General features: G+C 35.5%; 2 protein-coding genes across 8 annotated transcripts in view; one reads left to right on the plus strand and one right to left on the minus strand.

Annotated features, from left to right (window-relative positions):
• The window catches only part of Cibar1 (CBY1 interacting BAR domain containing 1), a 21,417-nt gene extending 18,240 nt beyond the window's left edge, over positions 1-3,177 (plus strand). For both annotated transcript variants that reach the window (XM_076836293.1, XM_076836294.1), the window contains 2 exons: positions 372-491; positions 1,898-3,177. In XM_076836293.1, coding sequence (XP_076692408.1) covers positions 372-491; positions 1,898-1,993 — 216 coding nt within the window. In that variant the 3' untranslated portion in view covers positions 1,994-3,177. The remainder of the gene's footprint in view (positions 1-371; positions 492-1,897) is intronic.
• Positions 1-13,152, minus strand: part of Rbm12b (RNA binding motif protein 12B) — a 23,399-nt gene extending 10,247 nt beyond the window's left edge. For 2 of the 6 annotated variants that reach the window (XR_013088949.1, XR_013088948.1), the window contains exons 1-2: positions 12,988-13,152; positions 12,741-12,808 (exon numbers count right to left, since the gene is read on the minus strand). Coding sequence is in view for 3 of the 6 variants with exons in the window: in XM_076836290.1 (XP_076692405.1) it covers positions 6,241-9,087 (2,847 nt within the window). In the remaining 3 variants the exon portion in view is untranslated. Of the gene's footprint in view, positions 1-4,765; positions 9,116-9,687; positions 9,738-11,498; positions 12,524-12,740; positions 12,809-12,969 lie in introns of those variants that run through there. The other 4 variants (XM_076836290.1, XM_076836291.1, XM_076836292.1 and 1 more) reach the window with 4 other exon arrangements.
• Positions 13,153-19,575: the final 6,423 nt, after the last annotated feature.

Raw genomic sequence — 19,575 nt, forward strand, 5'->3', positions numbered from 1 at the left:
CCATGAATTAATAGTGGCTCCAGTTTACTCTTATGTGATTTTCCATAGCAATGCTGCAATGAAGTTAAAGTGGTGAGTCAAGAAAAGGCAGAGCAAAAAGAATCAAAGGTATGAGCTACAACTGCCTTACTAGCTTGCATACTCTTTGAAGACCAGAACTTTTGCAATTTCCTGGTAAAAGCACTCAAGTTTTTGTTTCATAATTAATTATTGCCTATATCAGATCCAGTGGATAAGACTATCGTCTTAAACTCGTAAGAATTCAAATTTTCTCCATGAAGGGTATGCTTTAAAAAATCTTGATTAACTTGACTGTCTAGATTTTCATTTATTATCTCCTTTATAAAAATACTGTTTTATCTTTGCAATAGGTTTTCCGAAATTCTCTGTATCCACAAGATTATTCATCTCGTTTAGATATTGTAAGAGCAAATTCAAAATCACCTCTGCAGAGATCACTGTCTACTAAGTGTGTATCTGGAACAGGACAGGTAAGCTAAAAACCATTTAAATCCAAGTTTCTGCCTTTGGAGCTTTTCTGTATTTAAAATGTTTTCCGTAAGTAAAGAGTTCATAACCCACTTGAATCAAAGTGTGAAATATGATATATCAAGAACTATGTAATAACAAGAAAAAAAAAAGAAAATGTTTTCCATTCAGTCATATACTTTACTCCATCAGGAGCTATTTTCTGTTTTGTAAAGGACAGAAAACTACACTCTATTATTTCTTATCTTCTATAGTCACACATTATTCTCTGAAACAGAACTCTGAGAGCAGAGATGAAAAGACAGAAGAATGCTAATCTAGATTTGTTGTCTGGTATATGAAGAGCATAGATTGTAAATTCAGTTTAAATCTCGCTGTCATTTAGATTTACCCAAAAAATGAATTACAAAATGAATTACACTGAACATTTTCATGACTCCAGCAATACAGCTCTTTAGAGAAAAAAAAGAGCCAGTTTTCTTTTTTTCTTCTAACATCCAGAAAGCCAAGAGTAACTGTACTGAGGATAGCATGCCAAACTATAGTCTCTGACCTTTCTGTATCTAGCCTTCACAATTTAAAACTGAACAAAATATTTTCCAAGTACAACTTGTAGATGAAAATAGAAATCTGACTAAATACCTTCTATTTTCATTCAATTCTCTTCTGCTTTATAGTTACGTATTTCTTCCCTCAACCAAATTATATTTTACTATCTCAGCATTGTGTGCTTTGCACATATATTCCATAAACTTAGTCATTATATTACATATAAAGTTTTGACTATTTGAAATTAGTTAAATATTACCTAAGTTAACTTATGTTTGTATAGTACATTATCCTAGGATTTTCAACATTAGCTCTATTGACTTGGGACCACGTAACTTAGGAGAAAGGTTATACTATCCTGTCATTGTAAAGATATTAAACAGCATCCCTAGCCTCTACCCACAAGATGCACAAAAAATATTAACAGTTGAAACAACCAGAAGTGTCCACTAGGAGTTATAATCACCCTTAGAAAGGGTTAAGCACATGCGAATTAGCTGGTGAATTCAGATTCTCAATTCATTCCATTTAAGTCCCACTGTTTTTATATCAGTATTTCTGTGACATGCCTAGTTGAAATTTTCATTTTTCAATTCATTCCATTTAAGTCCCACTGTTTTTATATCAGTATTTCTGTGACATGCCTAGTTGAAATTTTCATTTTTGCCATCCTTTTGATGATTTACTAATGCTGTTTTTGCAACCCATATTTTGTTACTACTTACTGGTAGCTATCTAACCAGAATTAAATGGTTAATTTCATATATATGATAAATTTCTATGTACCCTTGTAAAAATATTTTAATAAGTATCTTTATTTTTAAAATGTTAATTTTTAACAAATGTTAATTTTTAACAGATAGCTACCTGTCGGCTAAGAAAGGATCAACAAGCAGATGATGATGATGAAGATGATGACGACTTAGATGTTACAGAAGAAGAAAATCAATTTTAAGTAAACCTTATTTCCATTTTCATCTTAAATGACTTGAAAAAGTTCTGGATTACTAAACTGTAAAACTTTATATTCAGTTGATGGGTTTCACCTCAAAATGAAATCCTACTAAAATGGAAAAATAATTAAAGAAATTTATGCTCACCAAAAATGAAGGTTTTAAAAAATGATATACCCTAGTCATTTCAACATTCTACCCTAGTGTTATGTGATTTAATACAAGTTCCAGTAAAAAAAAAAGATTATGTATTTCAAAACATTTCAGATTAATTCACTATACCTAGTTGAAGTTGCAACGATAAAAAGAAAAAAAAGATTTTAACAGTTCTTCATGGCTTCTTTTTAAGACTCCGTTTTCAACACCAGAAAAGGTATGATTACAAATTCTACTTCATAAAGCCTTAAATAAAAAGCTTTTTTTTCTCTTTTACCTTTATTAAAACCTATGTGTCATTTGATATGTAAATTTACAGTTTTCAACAAGAGTGTGATCAAATACAATAAAGGTACTGAGGCATTATGACAATAGGTTTTACAAGTGTCCATAAAGCTTATATTTTAGTCTTAAACAAAAGTGCTATCATATCAAACAATTATATGTGGTACTATAATTTGGAAAAAAAAAGTAACTTTTTGGAATGTTGCCTTATCTTGGAACACCATGAATCACTAAAAAACTCTAAAATTTTGTCGCTATCATCTAGTTAATGAAAGGTCATAAAGTCATTCTTATTCCTAAAAATATAAAAAATTTAATCAGAACCTTTTAGTATATGTACTGCTTTTATTTATTTTAGGAAGGAATTATTTTCTGGATCCACATCAGATATTATAAAAATTATGAAATTTATAAAATCATTCAGTGTAACTGGAAAAAAGCAGTTATTCACAACAGAAAAATAAGAGTTTCTAGAAAGCTTTTTGACTTGTTATTCATGGTTCTGTTTTTAACAAAGTACGACTTCTTAAGACTAGTAATAAAATTATTTCAATGTTTTTTAGAAAATTCTCAAAACACTAAGTTGATATTGTTACTAAATTTGGTGTTGTGATTCAAAGGAAAAAACCAGGGTTACAGTATTTTACTTGCTGCTTACTAAGAAGTAACTTCTCTTAAGCAACAGGCGCCTCATCTGTATAGCTAAAATGTTTTTGTACCTAATTAATGAATCAATCAACAAATACTTCTGGAATAAAACATATACTGTCAATGAAAATACCTTCATCAGTGTAAAATTAAGTTTCATTGTTTAAACTTAGTTTGGCATACTTACTCTTAAAGGGCCAGATGATAAATATTTCACATTTTGTGGTCCAAGAAACACAAACTAAGGTTTTATACAGTTACTTATATAACCAGTTAAGATATAGCCACATTTAAGAGTGTAAAAACCTTTCTTAGCTTCCCTGCTGCAAGCAACCAACCCAAGTTATTTAGCCTGTAGGTCTTCATCACTTCAGTGATGATCATCCTGATCAAGGTCTTCATCACTTCAGTGATGATCATCCTGATCAATCATATACAATTACAGATCATAAATATAAATGCAGTATCTAACGCAGTCCACTATTTAATGCATAGACAGAGGCATAGATAGAGGCAACAAGTCTTCAAAACTCTAGTGCTCTTAACAATGATAAAAATCATATTTGGGAATATATTTCTACCTATCTCTTGATTATGGGATTAAGTTTACTTTCTAAACATAGTTTAATATTTTTCAGATACCTTCTAGACAAAATATTAAACTTTCAGACACTGGGTGCCATGACAGAGAATTAATATGCTATTTCCAATGTACTTAATACATCTCTGGGCAGGACAGAAAGGAAAACTGGTTTTGAAATGACAGTTACAAAGGATGTAACACACTGTCTGAAATTCTGATGTGCTGCACGACAAAGGGAGGAGAATGCCCTGATTTGCTACATTTACCAATCTGGTATAAATAACTGCTTCCAAGGCCAATTTCAGTCATCAACATATCACTGAAAGCTGAGTGGGAAAGAGACAGGCAAAAATGGCTCCCAACCAGTAGAAGCCAGCTATCTATAATTAACTTTTAATAATGTTGAAAAATATTAAGCCCTAAAATGTTACAGAATAAAATATTCACATCATTTAATTTCAAAATTAAAATACAAACTTGTTATTTACCATAGCTAGCCTCTCATCTACCTCTACCATCCCATCCCAGCCCAGTTTGAAAAACAATCACATATTAGGTGATTTTTCACTTTAAGCTTTATCTTACTTAGCTTAATGCTGAGAGTGGATTCAAGTCTTCCATTCATTACTCAAGAAGGTTTAATAAAAATAAACCATCTATAATCATTAAGCAATTTAAAATATTATTTCTATTTTGTTAATTGTGCTTGGTTTAGATATTCCAGTTTTATGATTCTATCTATAAGCTTACTTACTAGTTTAAAGAGCCACACAGAGGTGCTTTTTGAAAACCAAACTGAGTAGTTTCACTATTAACCATAGAAATTTAAGTAGGCTTCTGTTGAATTTCTTTATATCAATGAAAATTAACCCAAGATATGTATTATTAGTAACTGAAAAAGTAGTCTACTTCTGCAGTATCCTATAATTAATAATTAAACTACCATAAAATTTTCAATTTTATTCTTTTCTTTACTCAATGTGGAAAAATCCCTGCATCAAAGAATTGAAGAAAATTAACTTTAAATTTTATACAAACTATGAAAGACCAAGCAGTCAAATCATGTTGGATGAAATGAAAAATTTTGAATTAGAAGCCTATATATAATGTGAGTATCCCAAGAGAAACCCTACAAATATAAAAAAAAAAAAAAAACTCTTAAAGCTACTTTCTCCTTGTTTAACAATGTCTGAGCACACTAGTTTTATCATTCTTTAAACTGACAAAGAAGGTAAGAAAATAGCATTTACTCTTGAAAATATTTCCAGCATGGTCTTCCTGAAATTAAAAATACCACTTAACAAAGTGAGGCAGTGAAAATACTAAAGAACATACTCTTGAGTAAGTGGTCTGTTTGGGGTAATTGGCTCCATGGCTTACTGTGACTTCAGGCAAGTTGCTTAACTCTCAAAACTTCATTATCTTATTTGGGATAAAAAATAATATTATCACAGAGGTAAATAATAAATCCTGTACCTTTTAGGGAATACTGAGATCATGCATATAAAACACTTATCATGCCTAACACATAGAAAGTGATCCATAAATGTCAGCCATGGGAATTGCTATGGGTAAAGAAAATGAAATCCAGTATTTGCAAAAATGTCTGCACTAAATGTTAAATATCAAAGTAAAAATTCAATCTTACAACTCACATGAAGTCAGTCTTTAGATACAAGGTTTGAAGCTAAAATATGAGAACCTAAAAATAAACAAGTTATGTAAATCATCAGTAACTTCTAGAAAAATTATATCCATTTATCAAATTCTTCCCAGCAAAGACCCGAGAGTGCCCCTGGTACCTTATTTTTATTGTCTTTTGACTATTTCATGTTAATTTTATCAATCTGATTAATAAGAAGTTGCAGAAACCACTGAACTATACATATTTCAAAATGTTTGGTCCCTCCCATCAAAAATGTAGTTTAATAGAGCTGTTGAAAAACCATAATACCCACTGCAATACTTTTATACAAATAAGTTAATTAGTTAAGTCTCTTCAGTTGTAATTTCTTTTATTTTTAAAAAACTTTGCAAAGTTATGAACATGGAAACTTTTAAGAATCCCCTAAGCTTTTTACACAAATAAATTTCAATTTCACAGTCTGTTCATTTTTAACTATTTATAATTAACAGGAAACCTTAACACAGCAATATCTCAGACCAGAGGGCATGAATTCTGCAGGCAGGTAGTGATGAAAATGCCAAACCTGAAAAATTAGTCACTGACCATTTCCTTATTACAGTTTCAGTAATATATGCTGACTACAGAATGAAATAAAAGTGAATATAAAATTTATTTCTCCCAACTACAACTCCATATAAGTCTGAGGTTTACCCATAACATCAACAAAAATTAAACACTGCTCTAGCAAAGAAAAAAAAAAGCATATATAATTTTAAGTTAGAAAAAAAATAAATGGCAATTTGCAAGCAAAAGAAGCAGATTCACATTCAACTATTTACAGTTTTTCTATGCACAGGTCAAAATTAAACTGTTTCACCATATAACTAAAAATAAACATTTTTAAAAATATGCATTTTACTGCATCAATACTGTGGGATTAGAAATGCTCTCTAAAGCAAAATTAGCTTAACTTTGCGGGGGCCAACTGGCCTATCATTTAGATCTTTAATAGCAGCCATGGCTTCATTATAGTTTATCATAGCTACAATGGCTTCCCCTGTAGGCAATCCTTGCTCATTATACTGTATTGAAACTGAATCAGGTATGATTCTATAACCGTGGAAAAAGTCTAAAATTTCATTAACATTAGCTTTAAATGGAAGATTCATTATCTTAACAGGAGTTACTCTACCTGAACCACAGTTTAACTTCTGATCAGGCATAAATCTCCCTTCAGGAAAACCTCCCATATTACGCTTTCCAAAATCAAATTTGCCACCTTCTGGGCGACCAAAATTCACAAAAGGGCGATGACTTCTAAAATCATCAGGTGGGCTCCTAAAATCCTCACCAGGAGGTCTGAAATTGTCAGGAAGTCTAGGATCCTCCTCTGGAACTTCCCTGAGGTCTTCCTCCGGGAGCTGCCTGAAATCCTCATCAGAAGGGGATCTAAAATCTTCCTGGGGACTCCTGAAGTCCTCATCAGGAGGGTGTCTGAAGTCCTCATTTGGAGGGCCCCTAAAGTCTTCATCTGGCATATGTCTGAAATCTTCCTCTCGGGAGCGCCTGAAATGCTCTGGGGGTGGTCGCCTGAAGTGCTCTGGGGGTGGCCGCCTGAAGTGCTCCGGGGGTGGGCGCCTGAAGTGCTCCTGGGGTGGGCGCCTGAAGTGCTCCTGGGGTGGTCGCCTGAAGTGCTCCTGGGGTGGGCGCCTGAAGTGCTCCTGGAGTGGGCGCCTGAAGTGCTCCTGGGGTGGTCGCCTGAAGTGCTCCAGGGGTGACCGCCTGAAGTCCTCCTCAGGGGAATGCCTGAAATCCTCCTCAGGGGGTCTCCTAAAGTCCTCCTCAGGGGGCTGCCTGAAGTCCTCCTCCCTAGGGTGCCTGAAGTCCTCCTCTGGGGGGCACCTGAAATCCTCTTCCCAAGGGCGCCTGAAATCCTCCTCTGGTGGCCGCCTGAAGTCCTCCTCGTGGGGCTGTCTGAAGTCCTCCTCCGGTGGCCACCTCCAGTCTTCCTCAAGAGGTCGTCTCCACTCGTCCTCCCGAGGCCGCCTGAAGTGCTCCTCCCGAGGGTGCCTAAAGCCCTCTGGGGAGTGTCTGAAGTCCTCCGGAGGGAATCTGAAGTCTTCCGGAGAGTGCCTGAAGTCTTCTGGAGGGCGCCTATCAGGCTGTCGGAAATATCCCTGGGGATGCTTGAAGTTATCTAGTTGCCTCAAGTCCTCTAGCTGATACCTAAAGTTTTCAGAAGGGCCCACTGAGTAAATCGGTGGGTCTTTTGGATCAAATAAATGGGAATGGTCATCTCTATCACGTGACTCTGAACGGCCTTGTATTCTCTCACTGGACATCAAGGAAAAATTTACACCAAACTCCTGCATTTGTGCCTCAGATATAAGTCTTAACAATACCTCTGTCCCTAAGAATCTTCTTCGGTTTAAACGTTCAGCTTTAATAGCCTGTTCTTCTGATTTAAATTTTACTAGTGCTTCTCCCAAACCAACTCCTTTGTCATCAAAAAGCAAGTAAATATCATCCTCTGAAAGAGAAAAGTCTGCAAAGAACTTTTGCACTTCAACTTTTGTAACATCAAATGGGAAATTCCTTATATATATACACAGTTTCTGGCCAGAATAGCTTTCTTGAGAATATTTTTGTGAAACATGTCCTGGCCTCTCTTTCTCTGGTCTCTTCTTTTCATAACATTCAATGAACTTCAGCATTTGTTTTCTAGAAACTGGATCAATAAGAACTGGACGATACTGTAAAACAGTCTTATGTAAACCAAGAGCAGTATTATAGTCTTTCAGAGTCTTGAACATCACAAAGGCATATCGTGTTCTTCTTTCATCTTTATATAAAAATTTAATCTGTTCATTAGTCAGATCAGTGTCTCTAAAGAAATTTCTTAAATCTCTTTTGTTAATACTTAGTGACAGATTTTTTAAGTGAACATAAAATCCAAGAGGGGAGCGAGAACGTGTTCTTCTGGGAGATTTTGAATGAGATCGTTTTCGAAAATGTCTATCATTAATTCCTCTCGGAGAATGTTCTTCAGATCTTATAGCGACTTCATCCTCCTTAATTGCATTACCACCAAACTCAATCCATTGTTGTTCTGAGCCTTGCATTACTTCTATAAATCTTGAACCCATAAAACTTCTATGGCACTTAAGACCTCCTGAAGCATCGATACACGAAGCAAATTTTACTATGGCATCACCATTATTTCGGCCATCATGATGTTTTAAGAAAATTACTCCATCCACACACAAACCAGAGAAAAAGACACGTACATCATCTTCATTTACTAAGTAAGGCAAACCTCGCAGAAATAAATAAGGATTCTCGGCCTTCAATGGCCTTGTCTTTCTTGGCCTTAAATCATCAAGTCCTGTACCATTAGTATGAAACCCAGCATCTTGATTCATTGAAGAGCCATATCCAGAATTACTTTCTTCTTCCTTCATAGCCTCAATAAAATTTGATAGGCTGCCAACCCCTGATGCCCCAGATCCTGGTCGCCCTCTTCCTACACGATCAGTTCTTTTCATTTCTATAGTCTTCTGCATTTCTGCCTTGCTACTAAGAAAGAGCTCTACAGATGAGTCCTTGATAAACCCTCCTGATCGACTTATGGCACGTCTTGCATCTTCATCTGTTGCAAAAATAATAAAAGCCTCCCCAACTTCCCCTCCAATTATATGCACTCCTCCATCAGGAATAGTCAATCCCGTGAAGAAGTGACGAATATCCACAGGCCCCGCAATAAAAGGAAGCCCCAGTAAACGGATGACTACAGCCATGCTGAGCTCAAACCACAGCAATAATGACCTGCAGACAAAAAGGTACACATAATAGCAAGTCTTATTTTTTAAGTACCTTAGCCTAAACTAAACTTAATAATTACCTGGTTCCCATTTCCTTCAGCATTTATAAATGAAAGCAAGATACAAGTTCACAAAAATATTGATCTTAGCTAATTCTTAAAGAAAACAAAGAATAAATTTTCTCCCATCCATCTAAACATACAAATAAACCAACTATCCTGAAGAAACATATCACCCATCCTATACAATAGGAACATCGAAAATATCAAATCTTCCTTTGTAAGTCTACCAAATTCTACTTCACAACAAGACCAAACTATTTTCAGACTCATTCTGAAACATGTTTCCTAAATGTAAGAGAGATTAAAAGTATTTTACCAACCAAAATTCGTTTTATATATTTAGAAAAGCCATCCATGGTCAGTATATAAATGTCTTCTCATGATATTATGTTGCCTAACACTGTGCTTTGCTGGTTAGACATAAAACAGAAGCCACTGGTACCAAGATGTACTATTCTATTTTATATGATTTCTGTCAAGCCTGTGTGAAAGCCTTAAACTCTGGGTGTCTTACCTGTTCTTTTTATTTCTTGGAGACCTGTTAATTCTGTAAAAGCAACTTAACTGTGGAAAGAAAATGAAATACAATTAATCTTTGAACCCTGTAATTGATCTCAGTGCCCGATTAGGATATCCATTTCAGAATTACCTATCAAAAGTGAAACAAGGAACTGCAATTATGGGCATTCTAAGGCAAAATTAATTATCCCTCTGCAAAAAGTGCAAAACCCAAGTGTAGACAGACATCTACAAATTATTAAACATAAAAATGTGCTGAAAGTTATACTACTCCTTGATTGGAAGCAGAATGAGGGAATGTTAAATATTTTAAGTTCAGTGATGGTTACATGGGTATGTTCATTTATCAAAGCTTGATGAATTAAGGTCTATGCATTTTGATGTATAGAAGGTTTACATTCACTCTTCCCCCATACTGGGGATCAAACCCAGGGTCACGCTACCACCAAGCTACACCCCCACTCCTTTCTTGTGGCTTACTTACATCCACTTAAAACAACAACCAACAAAACCCTGTTATCCAAATATCAATTTAAAAACAACACACATTCCAACAAAAGACCTTCTATAACTTCCCCCAATGAAAATCCAAGCTTCTAGTTCATATTTATGTCCAACTCTCTTGCCATTCTCTTCTACCTCAAAAGGTTAAAACCAAATCAAATTAATGGACCATTCAAAATGATACAATGAATACCAAATAATACAACACAAAGCCTGAAATTCAAAAACCCAATTTTTAAAGCAATAAATCAAAACCAATGAAAGTAACTATCTGGATACAATTTTAAGTTCTTCATGTTCCAAACATAGAACCAAATTTCATGATCCCATAATCGAAGAAAATACCCCTAAAATTAAAAAAAAAAAACTCCTTATACAATAATCCTAGAACAATAACTATTAAAACTCATCTGAATGTTGATTAATATAAAATCTTATCACAGCAATATCAGTCCACTTTGAATCATTATCCTGTACTCTATTAAGGAAACCCTGAATCATTATCCTGTACTCTATTAAGGAAACCCTGACAACAATGTATAAATATTTAGAATATTGGGATTACCAATATTAACAAGTGAAAAATCCAATTTAGCATTTTTGTAGAAAACTTGCATCTAATTATTTAATGCATATCCAAGCTAACAATATTTGATGAAGTCTTACAAAAAATATTTAAGACCTGCCAAATTAATCACTGTAACCAACATGTCTTTAATATGTAAATACATGTTGGCTTCACACATTACTTAAGTACCACTTGAATACCATTACTTAAGCACCATTGTCCACAAAGTGGAATCTAAAGACATTCCTTGAGAACTGAAAGATGGTTTTCCTTTAAAAAGGATCCACAGATTAAACTTTTTAAACTATAAACTGAGCAAAGATATCAACAAACTACCTGGCACAAGCTATGTCTGAAAAATATTGGTGAGGTTTACTATAAATTATCTGCATAATACAACTTTTTTTTTTTTTTTCCAGTATAAGCCTAGTTTCTTCAACAAACTAATATCCACAGCAACACTTCAACAAAATCTATAAATGGCTTCTGGAAAACTTGTCCATGTTAATATTTCAAGACTCCTTATATTAACTGGCTTAGCTACTTTTTATTTTTTTAATTTTACAAAGAATCATTAAATAAGCATCATTTTCTCTGTGCCCAGCTTTCTTCTTTTTAATTTACAAGGGATTTACCCTGAGAACATAAATTCATTTGCAAGCAAACAAATTAGAGACACTACAAGGAACAGAGTCAAATTCAAGAAATCTCTAATAATATATCCTAATTTGCTATCTTACCTAAATATCTTAACTAAAACAATCTTAGCTAAGTAGTTTCATGAGCACCAATCCCAAGAATTCCAATTCAAGCAAACTATTTAAAAAGTTTATTCTAATTTGCCACTGTTAAATAAAACTAATAATTAAACTTCCTTGTCCCTGAGATACTAGGGTAATGAGATACTAGGTAATCCCTCTACAGTAACAAATCTAGAAGACAACCTATAAAAGACCAGCTTTCAAAATCAGTTGTTTTCATGTAGTTCCAATATGCTGTTTTCTTAAGCAAATTCTCCAGAAAATTCTATCAACACAATACACAAAAAGCAAAACACACAAATTATCCTGCTCCTAAAATTTTCCTAATTATGAATGCAAAAGTATTTTTGTGTTAAGGACACAGTGATTTTTTTAGAACTTCTATGAAAAGGAAATGAACCCCTAAAAGCTCATTTGAGGGCAAGCGCATTTAAATAATTGCTTATTTGATCCAGTGCTACATCCCACTTAATCACCATTTTAGCTAAATAATATAAAATGTGCATCTTTTAATCAAGACTGAAAGGAAAACAGGAGGGGCGACTGAATTTAAGAGGTATTATGTCAGATCCGTTTGATTTTAACTGGCAAATAAAAAGTCATCTTCCAGACATGGTGAGGGAAAGAAAATTCTTTTACTTTGCCTGTTACTACTTCTTAAAACCCAAAGTCATGATGAAGCATATTCAAATTCTAAATATGAACTTCAGGAAAAAATAATCTACCCATTCCATAATTATTTTTTCTGATGACCTGCCTTTTGTAATGCAGATAGTTAAAATAAAAACCAAAGGCCATGGTCCCCAGGAGGAACTGTAAATGAAGTTGAATCCACATGGCACAGGAATTCCCATAATATCCATCATCGTCAAACGGCAATCATCCGAAGGCATCGATTCTATAGCCCAAAGCCTTTGTCCACACTCCCAGGGGTCAGAGCTTCCTTCTTTTACGCCAGGCCAAAGTTGCTACGTGGGATCCGATGCTGTCGCCAAGACCTTCAGCCAAAATCAGCCTTCCAATTAACCAGGACCGCCCAACCTCCGTGCCTTTCCTTTACGCCGTCCCAAGGGCGAACATTCCACCCTAACTCACCACTGGGTGAACTGCCCTCAAATCTAACTAAAACGCTTTGGCCCCTCAAGCCTAATGAGCAGGGCCTTCAGAGCTTCCCTGCCACCACTGACTACGATGACATAGCAAAGAAAAAAATACCTATGAGATCCTTCGCGATCTTCAGTGTCAAGATCACTGGGAAGCGCACACACACCGCCACATGGAGGCTGACGGGAGAGGGAGAGTCGGTGTTTAGCTAGAAGAGGGTGTCCTAACGGCACAGGCTACGCTAGATCCTGGCGCGGCCGCCGGCCCCGCCTTTCCCTGTTCCTCCCGCTCGGTCGCCAACCCTGCCCACCCCGACGCCCCACGGGTGACTGCTTCGCACTTGGCAGTAAACACACACCACTGCTCCGACTCGGACACACAGGCCAGGGGCTGGGGCACTCTTCGCAGCAGCCTCCACTGAACAGGCAGAACCCTCAGTGAGCCCGAACAAGATGGCGCCCACTCTCCCCTCCCGTCCGGACAAACGGACGTACAGTTTGTCTGCCCATGCGCTCGCCAGGCGTAACCCCCTACCCCGGCGCCTGGGCTGCGCCGGCGCCTGCGCCTTGCTCACCGGCTTCCCGTTGTTAGGGGCAGGGAGGAGGTGCCCTGGGCTTGTGGAGCTTCTGCGCTTGCCCAGCTTCTAGCCAACCAGAGACCCTAGACCTGGAGAAAGCAAAATTGAGACAAAATTAGGAGTAAACTGCAGTAGGTTACTGTGGAAATGGAGATCAAACGTTTGAATTTTCCAGGAGCTACGAAAAAAGACGCAAGGGAGAGAAGTTCCTGATTTATTTGTCTTCCAGTGCTGTAGTTGCTGTGTTAACTTTTGAAAGCCTTTTGAAATGCTCTTCTAAAAAGCCACAGAATAACTTATTTCACTGCCTTCAACGTTTGCCAGGTATAATTCACACCTAGAGGTTTAAAAAAAATGCATGCTTACTCAATATTATAGGTATTAATAACCTAGTGAAGTACCTTTATAAATTTGTTGATCCCATCATCTGGATTTTTGAAATAAAAATAGATGAACCAGTCCTGAAAATTGAGAAATGAAAAATTCAGTTATAGACATGTTCTATTGATGGCTGGCACTTAATAGCTAGTGAACAACCTTGGGTTTGTTTTTATTTTATTGTTTGTAAATAAAGCAATCCACCTTGTTGTATAACTACAAAATGCATGTATGGGTGGATCAAAATTCGCCATGAAAGCAGAAACTACATTTTAAAGACATTGTTACAGATAGAGAACAACAAATAGTTTTGAATCTCTCTTGCTGCAGATAACCCATTCTTAAACTTAATAATGACTTGGAAAGAAGAAGCAATTTAAGTGAATGAAATATGGTTTAAGTGAGAGCCATCTTTTACTCACTTGAGCAAATCAGCCTCTCTGCCTCAGTTTCTTCATTTAAAATGGTAATGATAATAGTACCTACCTCTTAAGATTGTGAGAAGTGTCAATGACACCTGAAACTATTACAATTACCAGTGTCTTGTGTCAAATGCCAAAGTGATCTTGTGCATCTCCATAGAGAAGCACAAGATGTCACCTTGGGAAGGTAGGCTCATTGACTAGATATCTTATACCTTGTTAATTCAGGATTTGGTTCTGGCCTTTTAGACTCAGGAGCCTGACCTTAAAAGCTAATATTTATTGAGGGTTATAATATTTATAATATTTAATATAATATTTATTAATGCCAGGCCATGTGAATTGTCTTCTTTTAATTTTAAAATTACTTTCAGAGATAGTATCTATTATTTTTTATTTTACAGATAAAGGAAACTGAGGCATAGAGGATTACATAGCTTGCTCAAGGTCACAAAGATAGTACAAGGTAAATCCAGGAATTAATCCTTGGTGGTTTGTTTTCAGGAACCATTACTCTATATTAGGAGAGGATTCTGAATCCTGAAGGAGAGTCCCTTAAAACAAACATGAGCAATATTATCAATATCCATTTACAAGAACAACACTTGACATCAACTCAGACTGACCAGCACCTTTGTCTGAATATGCTTTCTATATGAAGTCAAATTATTAGAGAATTGTTTGCTAAGCATAAAAATAGAACATCAGTAGCTACCTAATCTTAAAAATTAAATACATATATTCATATGTATTCTTGCCCATTAAAACAAAAGTAATAGCTATCATTTAATGAGACCTACTATAGGACTTACCTGGAAAAGTATATTCAGACCAGACTCTCCTCTGAATAGGCTTATAAAGGCATTGTTCTGGAATGACCATCCTTTCTATTCACAAACATTTTCTCCAAAGAGGTTACTAGTGAATCCCTGTCTTTTCTAGTGTGCCTCCTGCCTTTCTCAGATGATTTCACTATTGTAAAAAAAAAAAAAAAAATCAGCTGAAGGTAATTTGGGTATAAGCAGGGTATATATCCAAATTACCTTCAGCTGATTTTTTTTTGACAGGGTATTTTATAACTTTAATGTATCAATGTCAAAATCTTAATCATTTGGGGGAGGAGAGAGAAAGTTTCTGGAACTGCACAATGGTAGACCCTGAAACAGTGATCACACTGAGCTATGACAATTCTGTGGTTCTGCCTAAACAGCTTTTCAGCCTCCCCAGATATTTTGCCACCATTGCAGCATCACCTGCCCTCCTCTGAATGATTCTGGTATCATAGTTTTCAGCTACCTTTCATGGCTCTTCAACAGCCACACAAACAGCCTTGCTTCACTTGGTCTCAGAGTTACTTAGAAATTTCTCTACACTTTTTCTCTAGGATGCATTCTAAAGTATAAATCTGGTCTTGTATTACTTAGCTTGAAATCCTAAGCTTGAAACCATGGTGAACAAATGTGGCATTCATAAGCCTTCATTTTTATTCCTTTCTACATTTCCAACCTCGTCTTCTATCACTGACCATACATTACATTGTATTAGTCAGGGTTCTCTAGAGGAATAGAATCACAGGAAGTATAATTATAAAAAGGGGATTTATTAGCTGGATAGTCTACGATGGCTGTCTGCAGGGTAGAGAGCTGGAGAATCAGTAGCTGCACAGTTGAAGAGGCTGAAGCCCCAAAACAAGTGGGATCAGCGTGCTACCCTAGTCAGAACTCACAGCCTTCAGAAAACTCCCTGGAGAATCAATGGCAGAGTCAGATATCTTCAGATGATAATAGCAGCAATCAAGAACCCGTTCAAGAAAACCAAGCTTGCATTTGCTGCTGCTTCCTCATTCTTCCAACTTTTATTCCATCCAAGCCATTATTCTATTGGACTGTGTGGCCCATACTTACAGAGGGTCTCCATTTCAGTTGGCTATGCCACATGCCAATCATTCCTAGACACACCCTCACTGACACACCCAGAAGCTTCTTAATCACCTGCATCTCTTAATCCAATCAAGTTGATAATTCAAATTAACCATTACAAACTTAAACCTCAAGAATACTGTCACTCCCCAGTGTGCCCGCCCTCTTACACCTCTGAGTCTTTCCTGCTGATCCTTCTGCCTGTCTTGCCCATAATATTTTCTCTTTACACTGATGTTCACATCTACAATCTCAATAAGGGCAGTTATCCATATCTACTTCTCTTTTATACTTTGAGGGCCCAGATGGAAAGTGCCCTTCTTTCTGACAATTGTCTATCTCACAGAAGAGCTCAATAATGTCTCAAAACTTATTGAACTCCCCACCAAAGATAAACCACTAAGTTCTCACATAGACTCTCTTTCCTAGTCCTAAACCAAAGGCTTCAAGAAACTCCCTGGATTATCAATGGCAGAATCTGATATCTTCAGATGATCATAGCAGCAATCTAGAACTCCTTCAAGAAGAATCAAGCTTGCATATGCTGCTGCTCTTGCATCTCCTAGTTCAGTTTAATTTAGTTCAGTTAAGGATCCATTTGGGATTTTCCATCTCCAAGTGAGTTGCCTCCCAATTACCCACTATATCTTCAGAATATTTCCTATTTTACCCATGTTCATTACACAGAAAACAGATCTTACTTGACTTCTCTGCTATTTACCCTGGTGTTTCATTCATCCTCTTTTCTTTCTGACTCTAAGAATGATTCCCCCTCCTCCCATTCTTCTATCCTAGTTCTTGAACCCTTTTTTCTCCAGAGAAAATCACTTATTTCTCAAATTACTTTAAAACTCTCTTTTTCCAATTATTTCCTCCCCACTTACATATTGCCTTTGTCCTTAAAAATTGTTTTGAAACTATTTTGCTCACTGCCTTCTTGTGTTTTCATTTCAATGCCAAATCTCTCAAGACAATTTTTATCTGGTTTCTGCTCTTTCTCACTACTGCTCTATGGTTTTCTTCTACTTCAACTGCTATAATTAAACTGAACCCCAAAAGATAATTAATAATCATGGTATTGCCAAATCCAAAGATCCTTTCTCTATTTTCCTCATTCTTCACCTTTGTGCAGCACATTTATACTGTTAGAACAGTATACTGTATACTGTTATATTGTTAGAACACAGAGCACTGTTTAAGCAGCCTCTAAAACTAAACTGACAGAATTCCAACTTTGATCTTACAAATTCTGAGCTATTTAGGTAAGTTTTTAATCTCTAATTTTTGCCTCCATTTAATCATCTATAGAAAAGAGATAATAACAATATATTTCATAAAGTTATTGAGTAGATTAATTTTGATATTGCAGGTAAGGCACGGCTCAGTGCCTGTCTAATACTAGGTATACTATAAGCATGAGCTATCCTCTTTGAACCCCTCCTTTTACTTTATTTAGTACACTTCTTTCTAAGCTGTCATTAAAGTATATTCAGCTAGTCTCTTCCATTTTTCACAAATAACTCATTTTCATATCTTCACTGGGTAATATTAGGCATGTCTACAATCCTGATAAATGAAGATAGTTTTACTTCCTGCTCAAGTGGTTGTTAAGAAGACTGAAATGATGCATGAAGAAGTTTAGGACAATACACAGAATAGTGAACATATTTGTTTTCTCAATTAAGGAGAGAGAGAATGTCTCTGATCTAGCTCCTTTTCTTCTCTTAAATTTGAATTTTGATATCTGGTATGTAAAAGTCACACTGCAATTAAGAGAGAAGAGTCAAAAGAATGGCAGGGATGACTATCTGACATTATTGAGCAAACATCAGCAGCCAGATTTCTGTTTGTTTTTGATTATGCTATTATGAACTGCCTTAACTACCTGGTCTTCAGTTATTTGCAAAAACAAATCTCCAATTATATACTTTCTCAAATTTATGCTTAACAGTTATACCTAACAATCTTTTCTGTTGTCCTTGTGGGTAGTTTACATAGATAAACCTACAGTACTGATAGTTATCACAAATTTAACTGTGTTTGTCTATTTCAAGTTCTACGCAGAGAACTTCTTACTTGACTACTCTCTAGATCTTTTGTTAGGTATAGTGTCCAAAGGTCATAGACAATTATAATTCCACTGTATGTGGGCTACAATGGCAACATCATCTCATTACATAAAGATAAAGCATGAGAATATGCCAAAATGTGTCTAAATATATACTACACAGGAGTTACTTAAAACACCACAAAGATGACAATTTTTGAAGTTATCCAGATAAAGATAAATTCTACTTTCTTCACTTCCCCACACTTAACTTTTTTGATACTCCATTTCTATTTTTCCAAAATAGAGATAGTACTTTCTCAAGAGATTGTTATGAGTTGGCAACTTAGTGAGACCCTATCTCAAAATTAAAAAAAAAATTAATTAAGGACTGATGTAACTCAGTGGTAAAGTGTCCCTAGATTTGATCCCCAATAATGAAAAACAGGGTTCTTATGAAGAGTTAAGATTAGGACTGGGGTTGTGGCTAAGTGATAGAGCACTCGCCTAGCACACGTGATGCACTGGGTTCAATCCTCAGCACCACATAAAAATGAAATAAAGATATTGTGTATCCACTTACAACTAAAAAAAATTTAAGAAAGAGTTAAGACTAATGTTGTTAGGTGCCTCTCACAGTGCAGAGTGTGGGGCACAAAGAAACCCATCATGAATGGAAACTCTTTTTATTACTTTAATTACACAGCAGGCAAGAACTACATATTATTGCCCTAATCCCCTCCATAGAACATATAACCATATGTACTTTATCAAGGAAGACTAGAATTAAAACTCATCCAAAGGAAACATATGCAGGTTAATTCCAACTCTTCGATCATACCTTTTCTTAGTCTTCCATTAGTATCTATATGTTCACAAATTTCTTAAAATATGTATTCAGATAAGTGATTTCCAGTTTAAATGTCTACTGAAGTAACAGTAATTACTCAAAAACATTTAGAATTTCTCTTTATTTTTTTAAAATAAAATAAAAACTTTTATTGATAGGACACACAACCATAAAATTTGAATACCTAAACAATAAACTACTACATTAAAGAAATTTTAAAAGAGATAATAGTACCCAACCACATTACTAAGAGTGTATTTTCACAGGAAAAGTATTGCAGAATGAATATACTAGAATGGAGGGACTTACTGGAAAGTTCCTTATCAAGATATCTTTTAAAAATATTTTTAACATTCCACCTTAAATAATTACATTAGATCATTGTTTTAGTTAAGCTGACATGTGTGGTACTTAAAATTTTAGTGTGTCTCTTTTGCATAAATCTATTTTCAGAGCAAATATTCTGAGGATTTTGTTTTTTATTAACACTTCTGTAAAAGTTGCAATATCTGGTGCAGAGGCACCTGCCTGCAATCCCAGAGACTAGGGAACCTAAGGCAGGAGGATTTCAAGTTTGAGGCTAGTCTCAGCAATTTAGCAAAGTCCTGTCTCAAAATTTAAAAGTAAAAATGGACAGGAAAATGAAATTATGGCATTTGGTAGTAAATGGATGAAACTGGAGACTATCATTTTAAAGGAAAAGCTGAGATTTTACAAAAGGAATTTTTTCTTTTCTTTTTTTTTTTTTTTTTT

Source organism: Callospermophilus lateralis, chromosome 16, assembly GCF_048772815.1.
Source record: "Callospermophilus lateralis isolate mCalLat2 chromosome 16, mCalLat2.hap1, whole genome shotgun sequence".
Taxonomy (NCBI): domain Eukaryota; kingdom Metazoa; phylum Chordata; class Mammalia; order Rodentia; family Sciuridae; genus Callospermophilus; species Callospermophilus lateralis.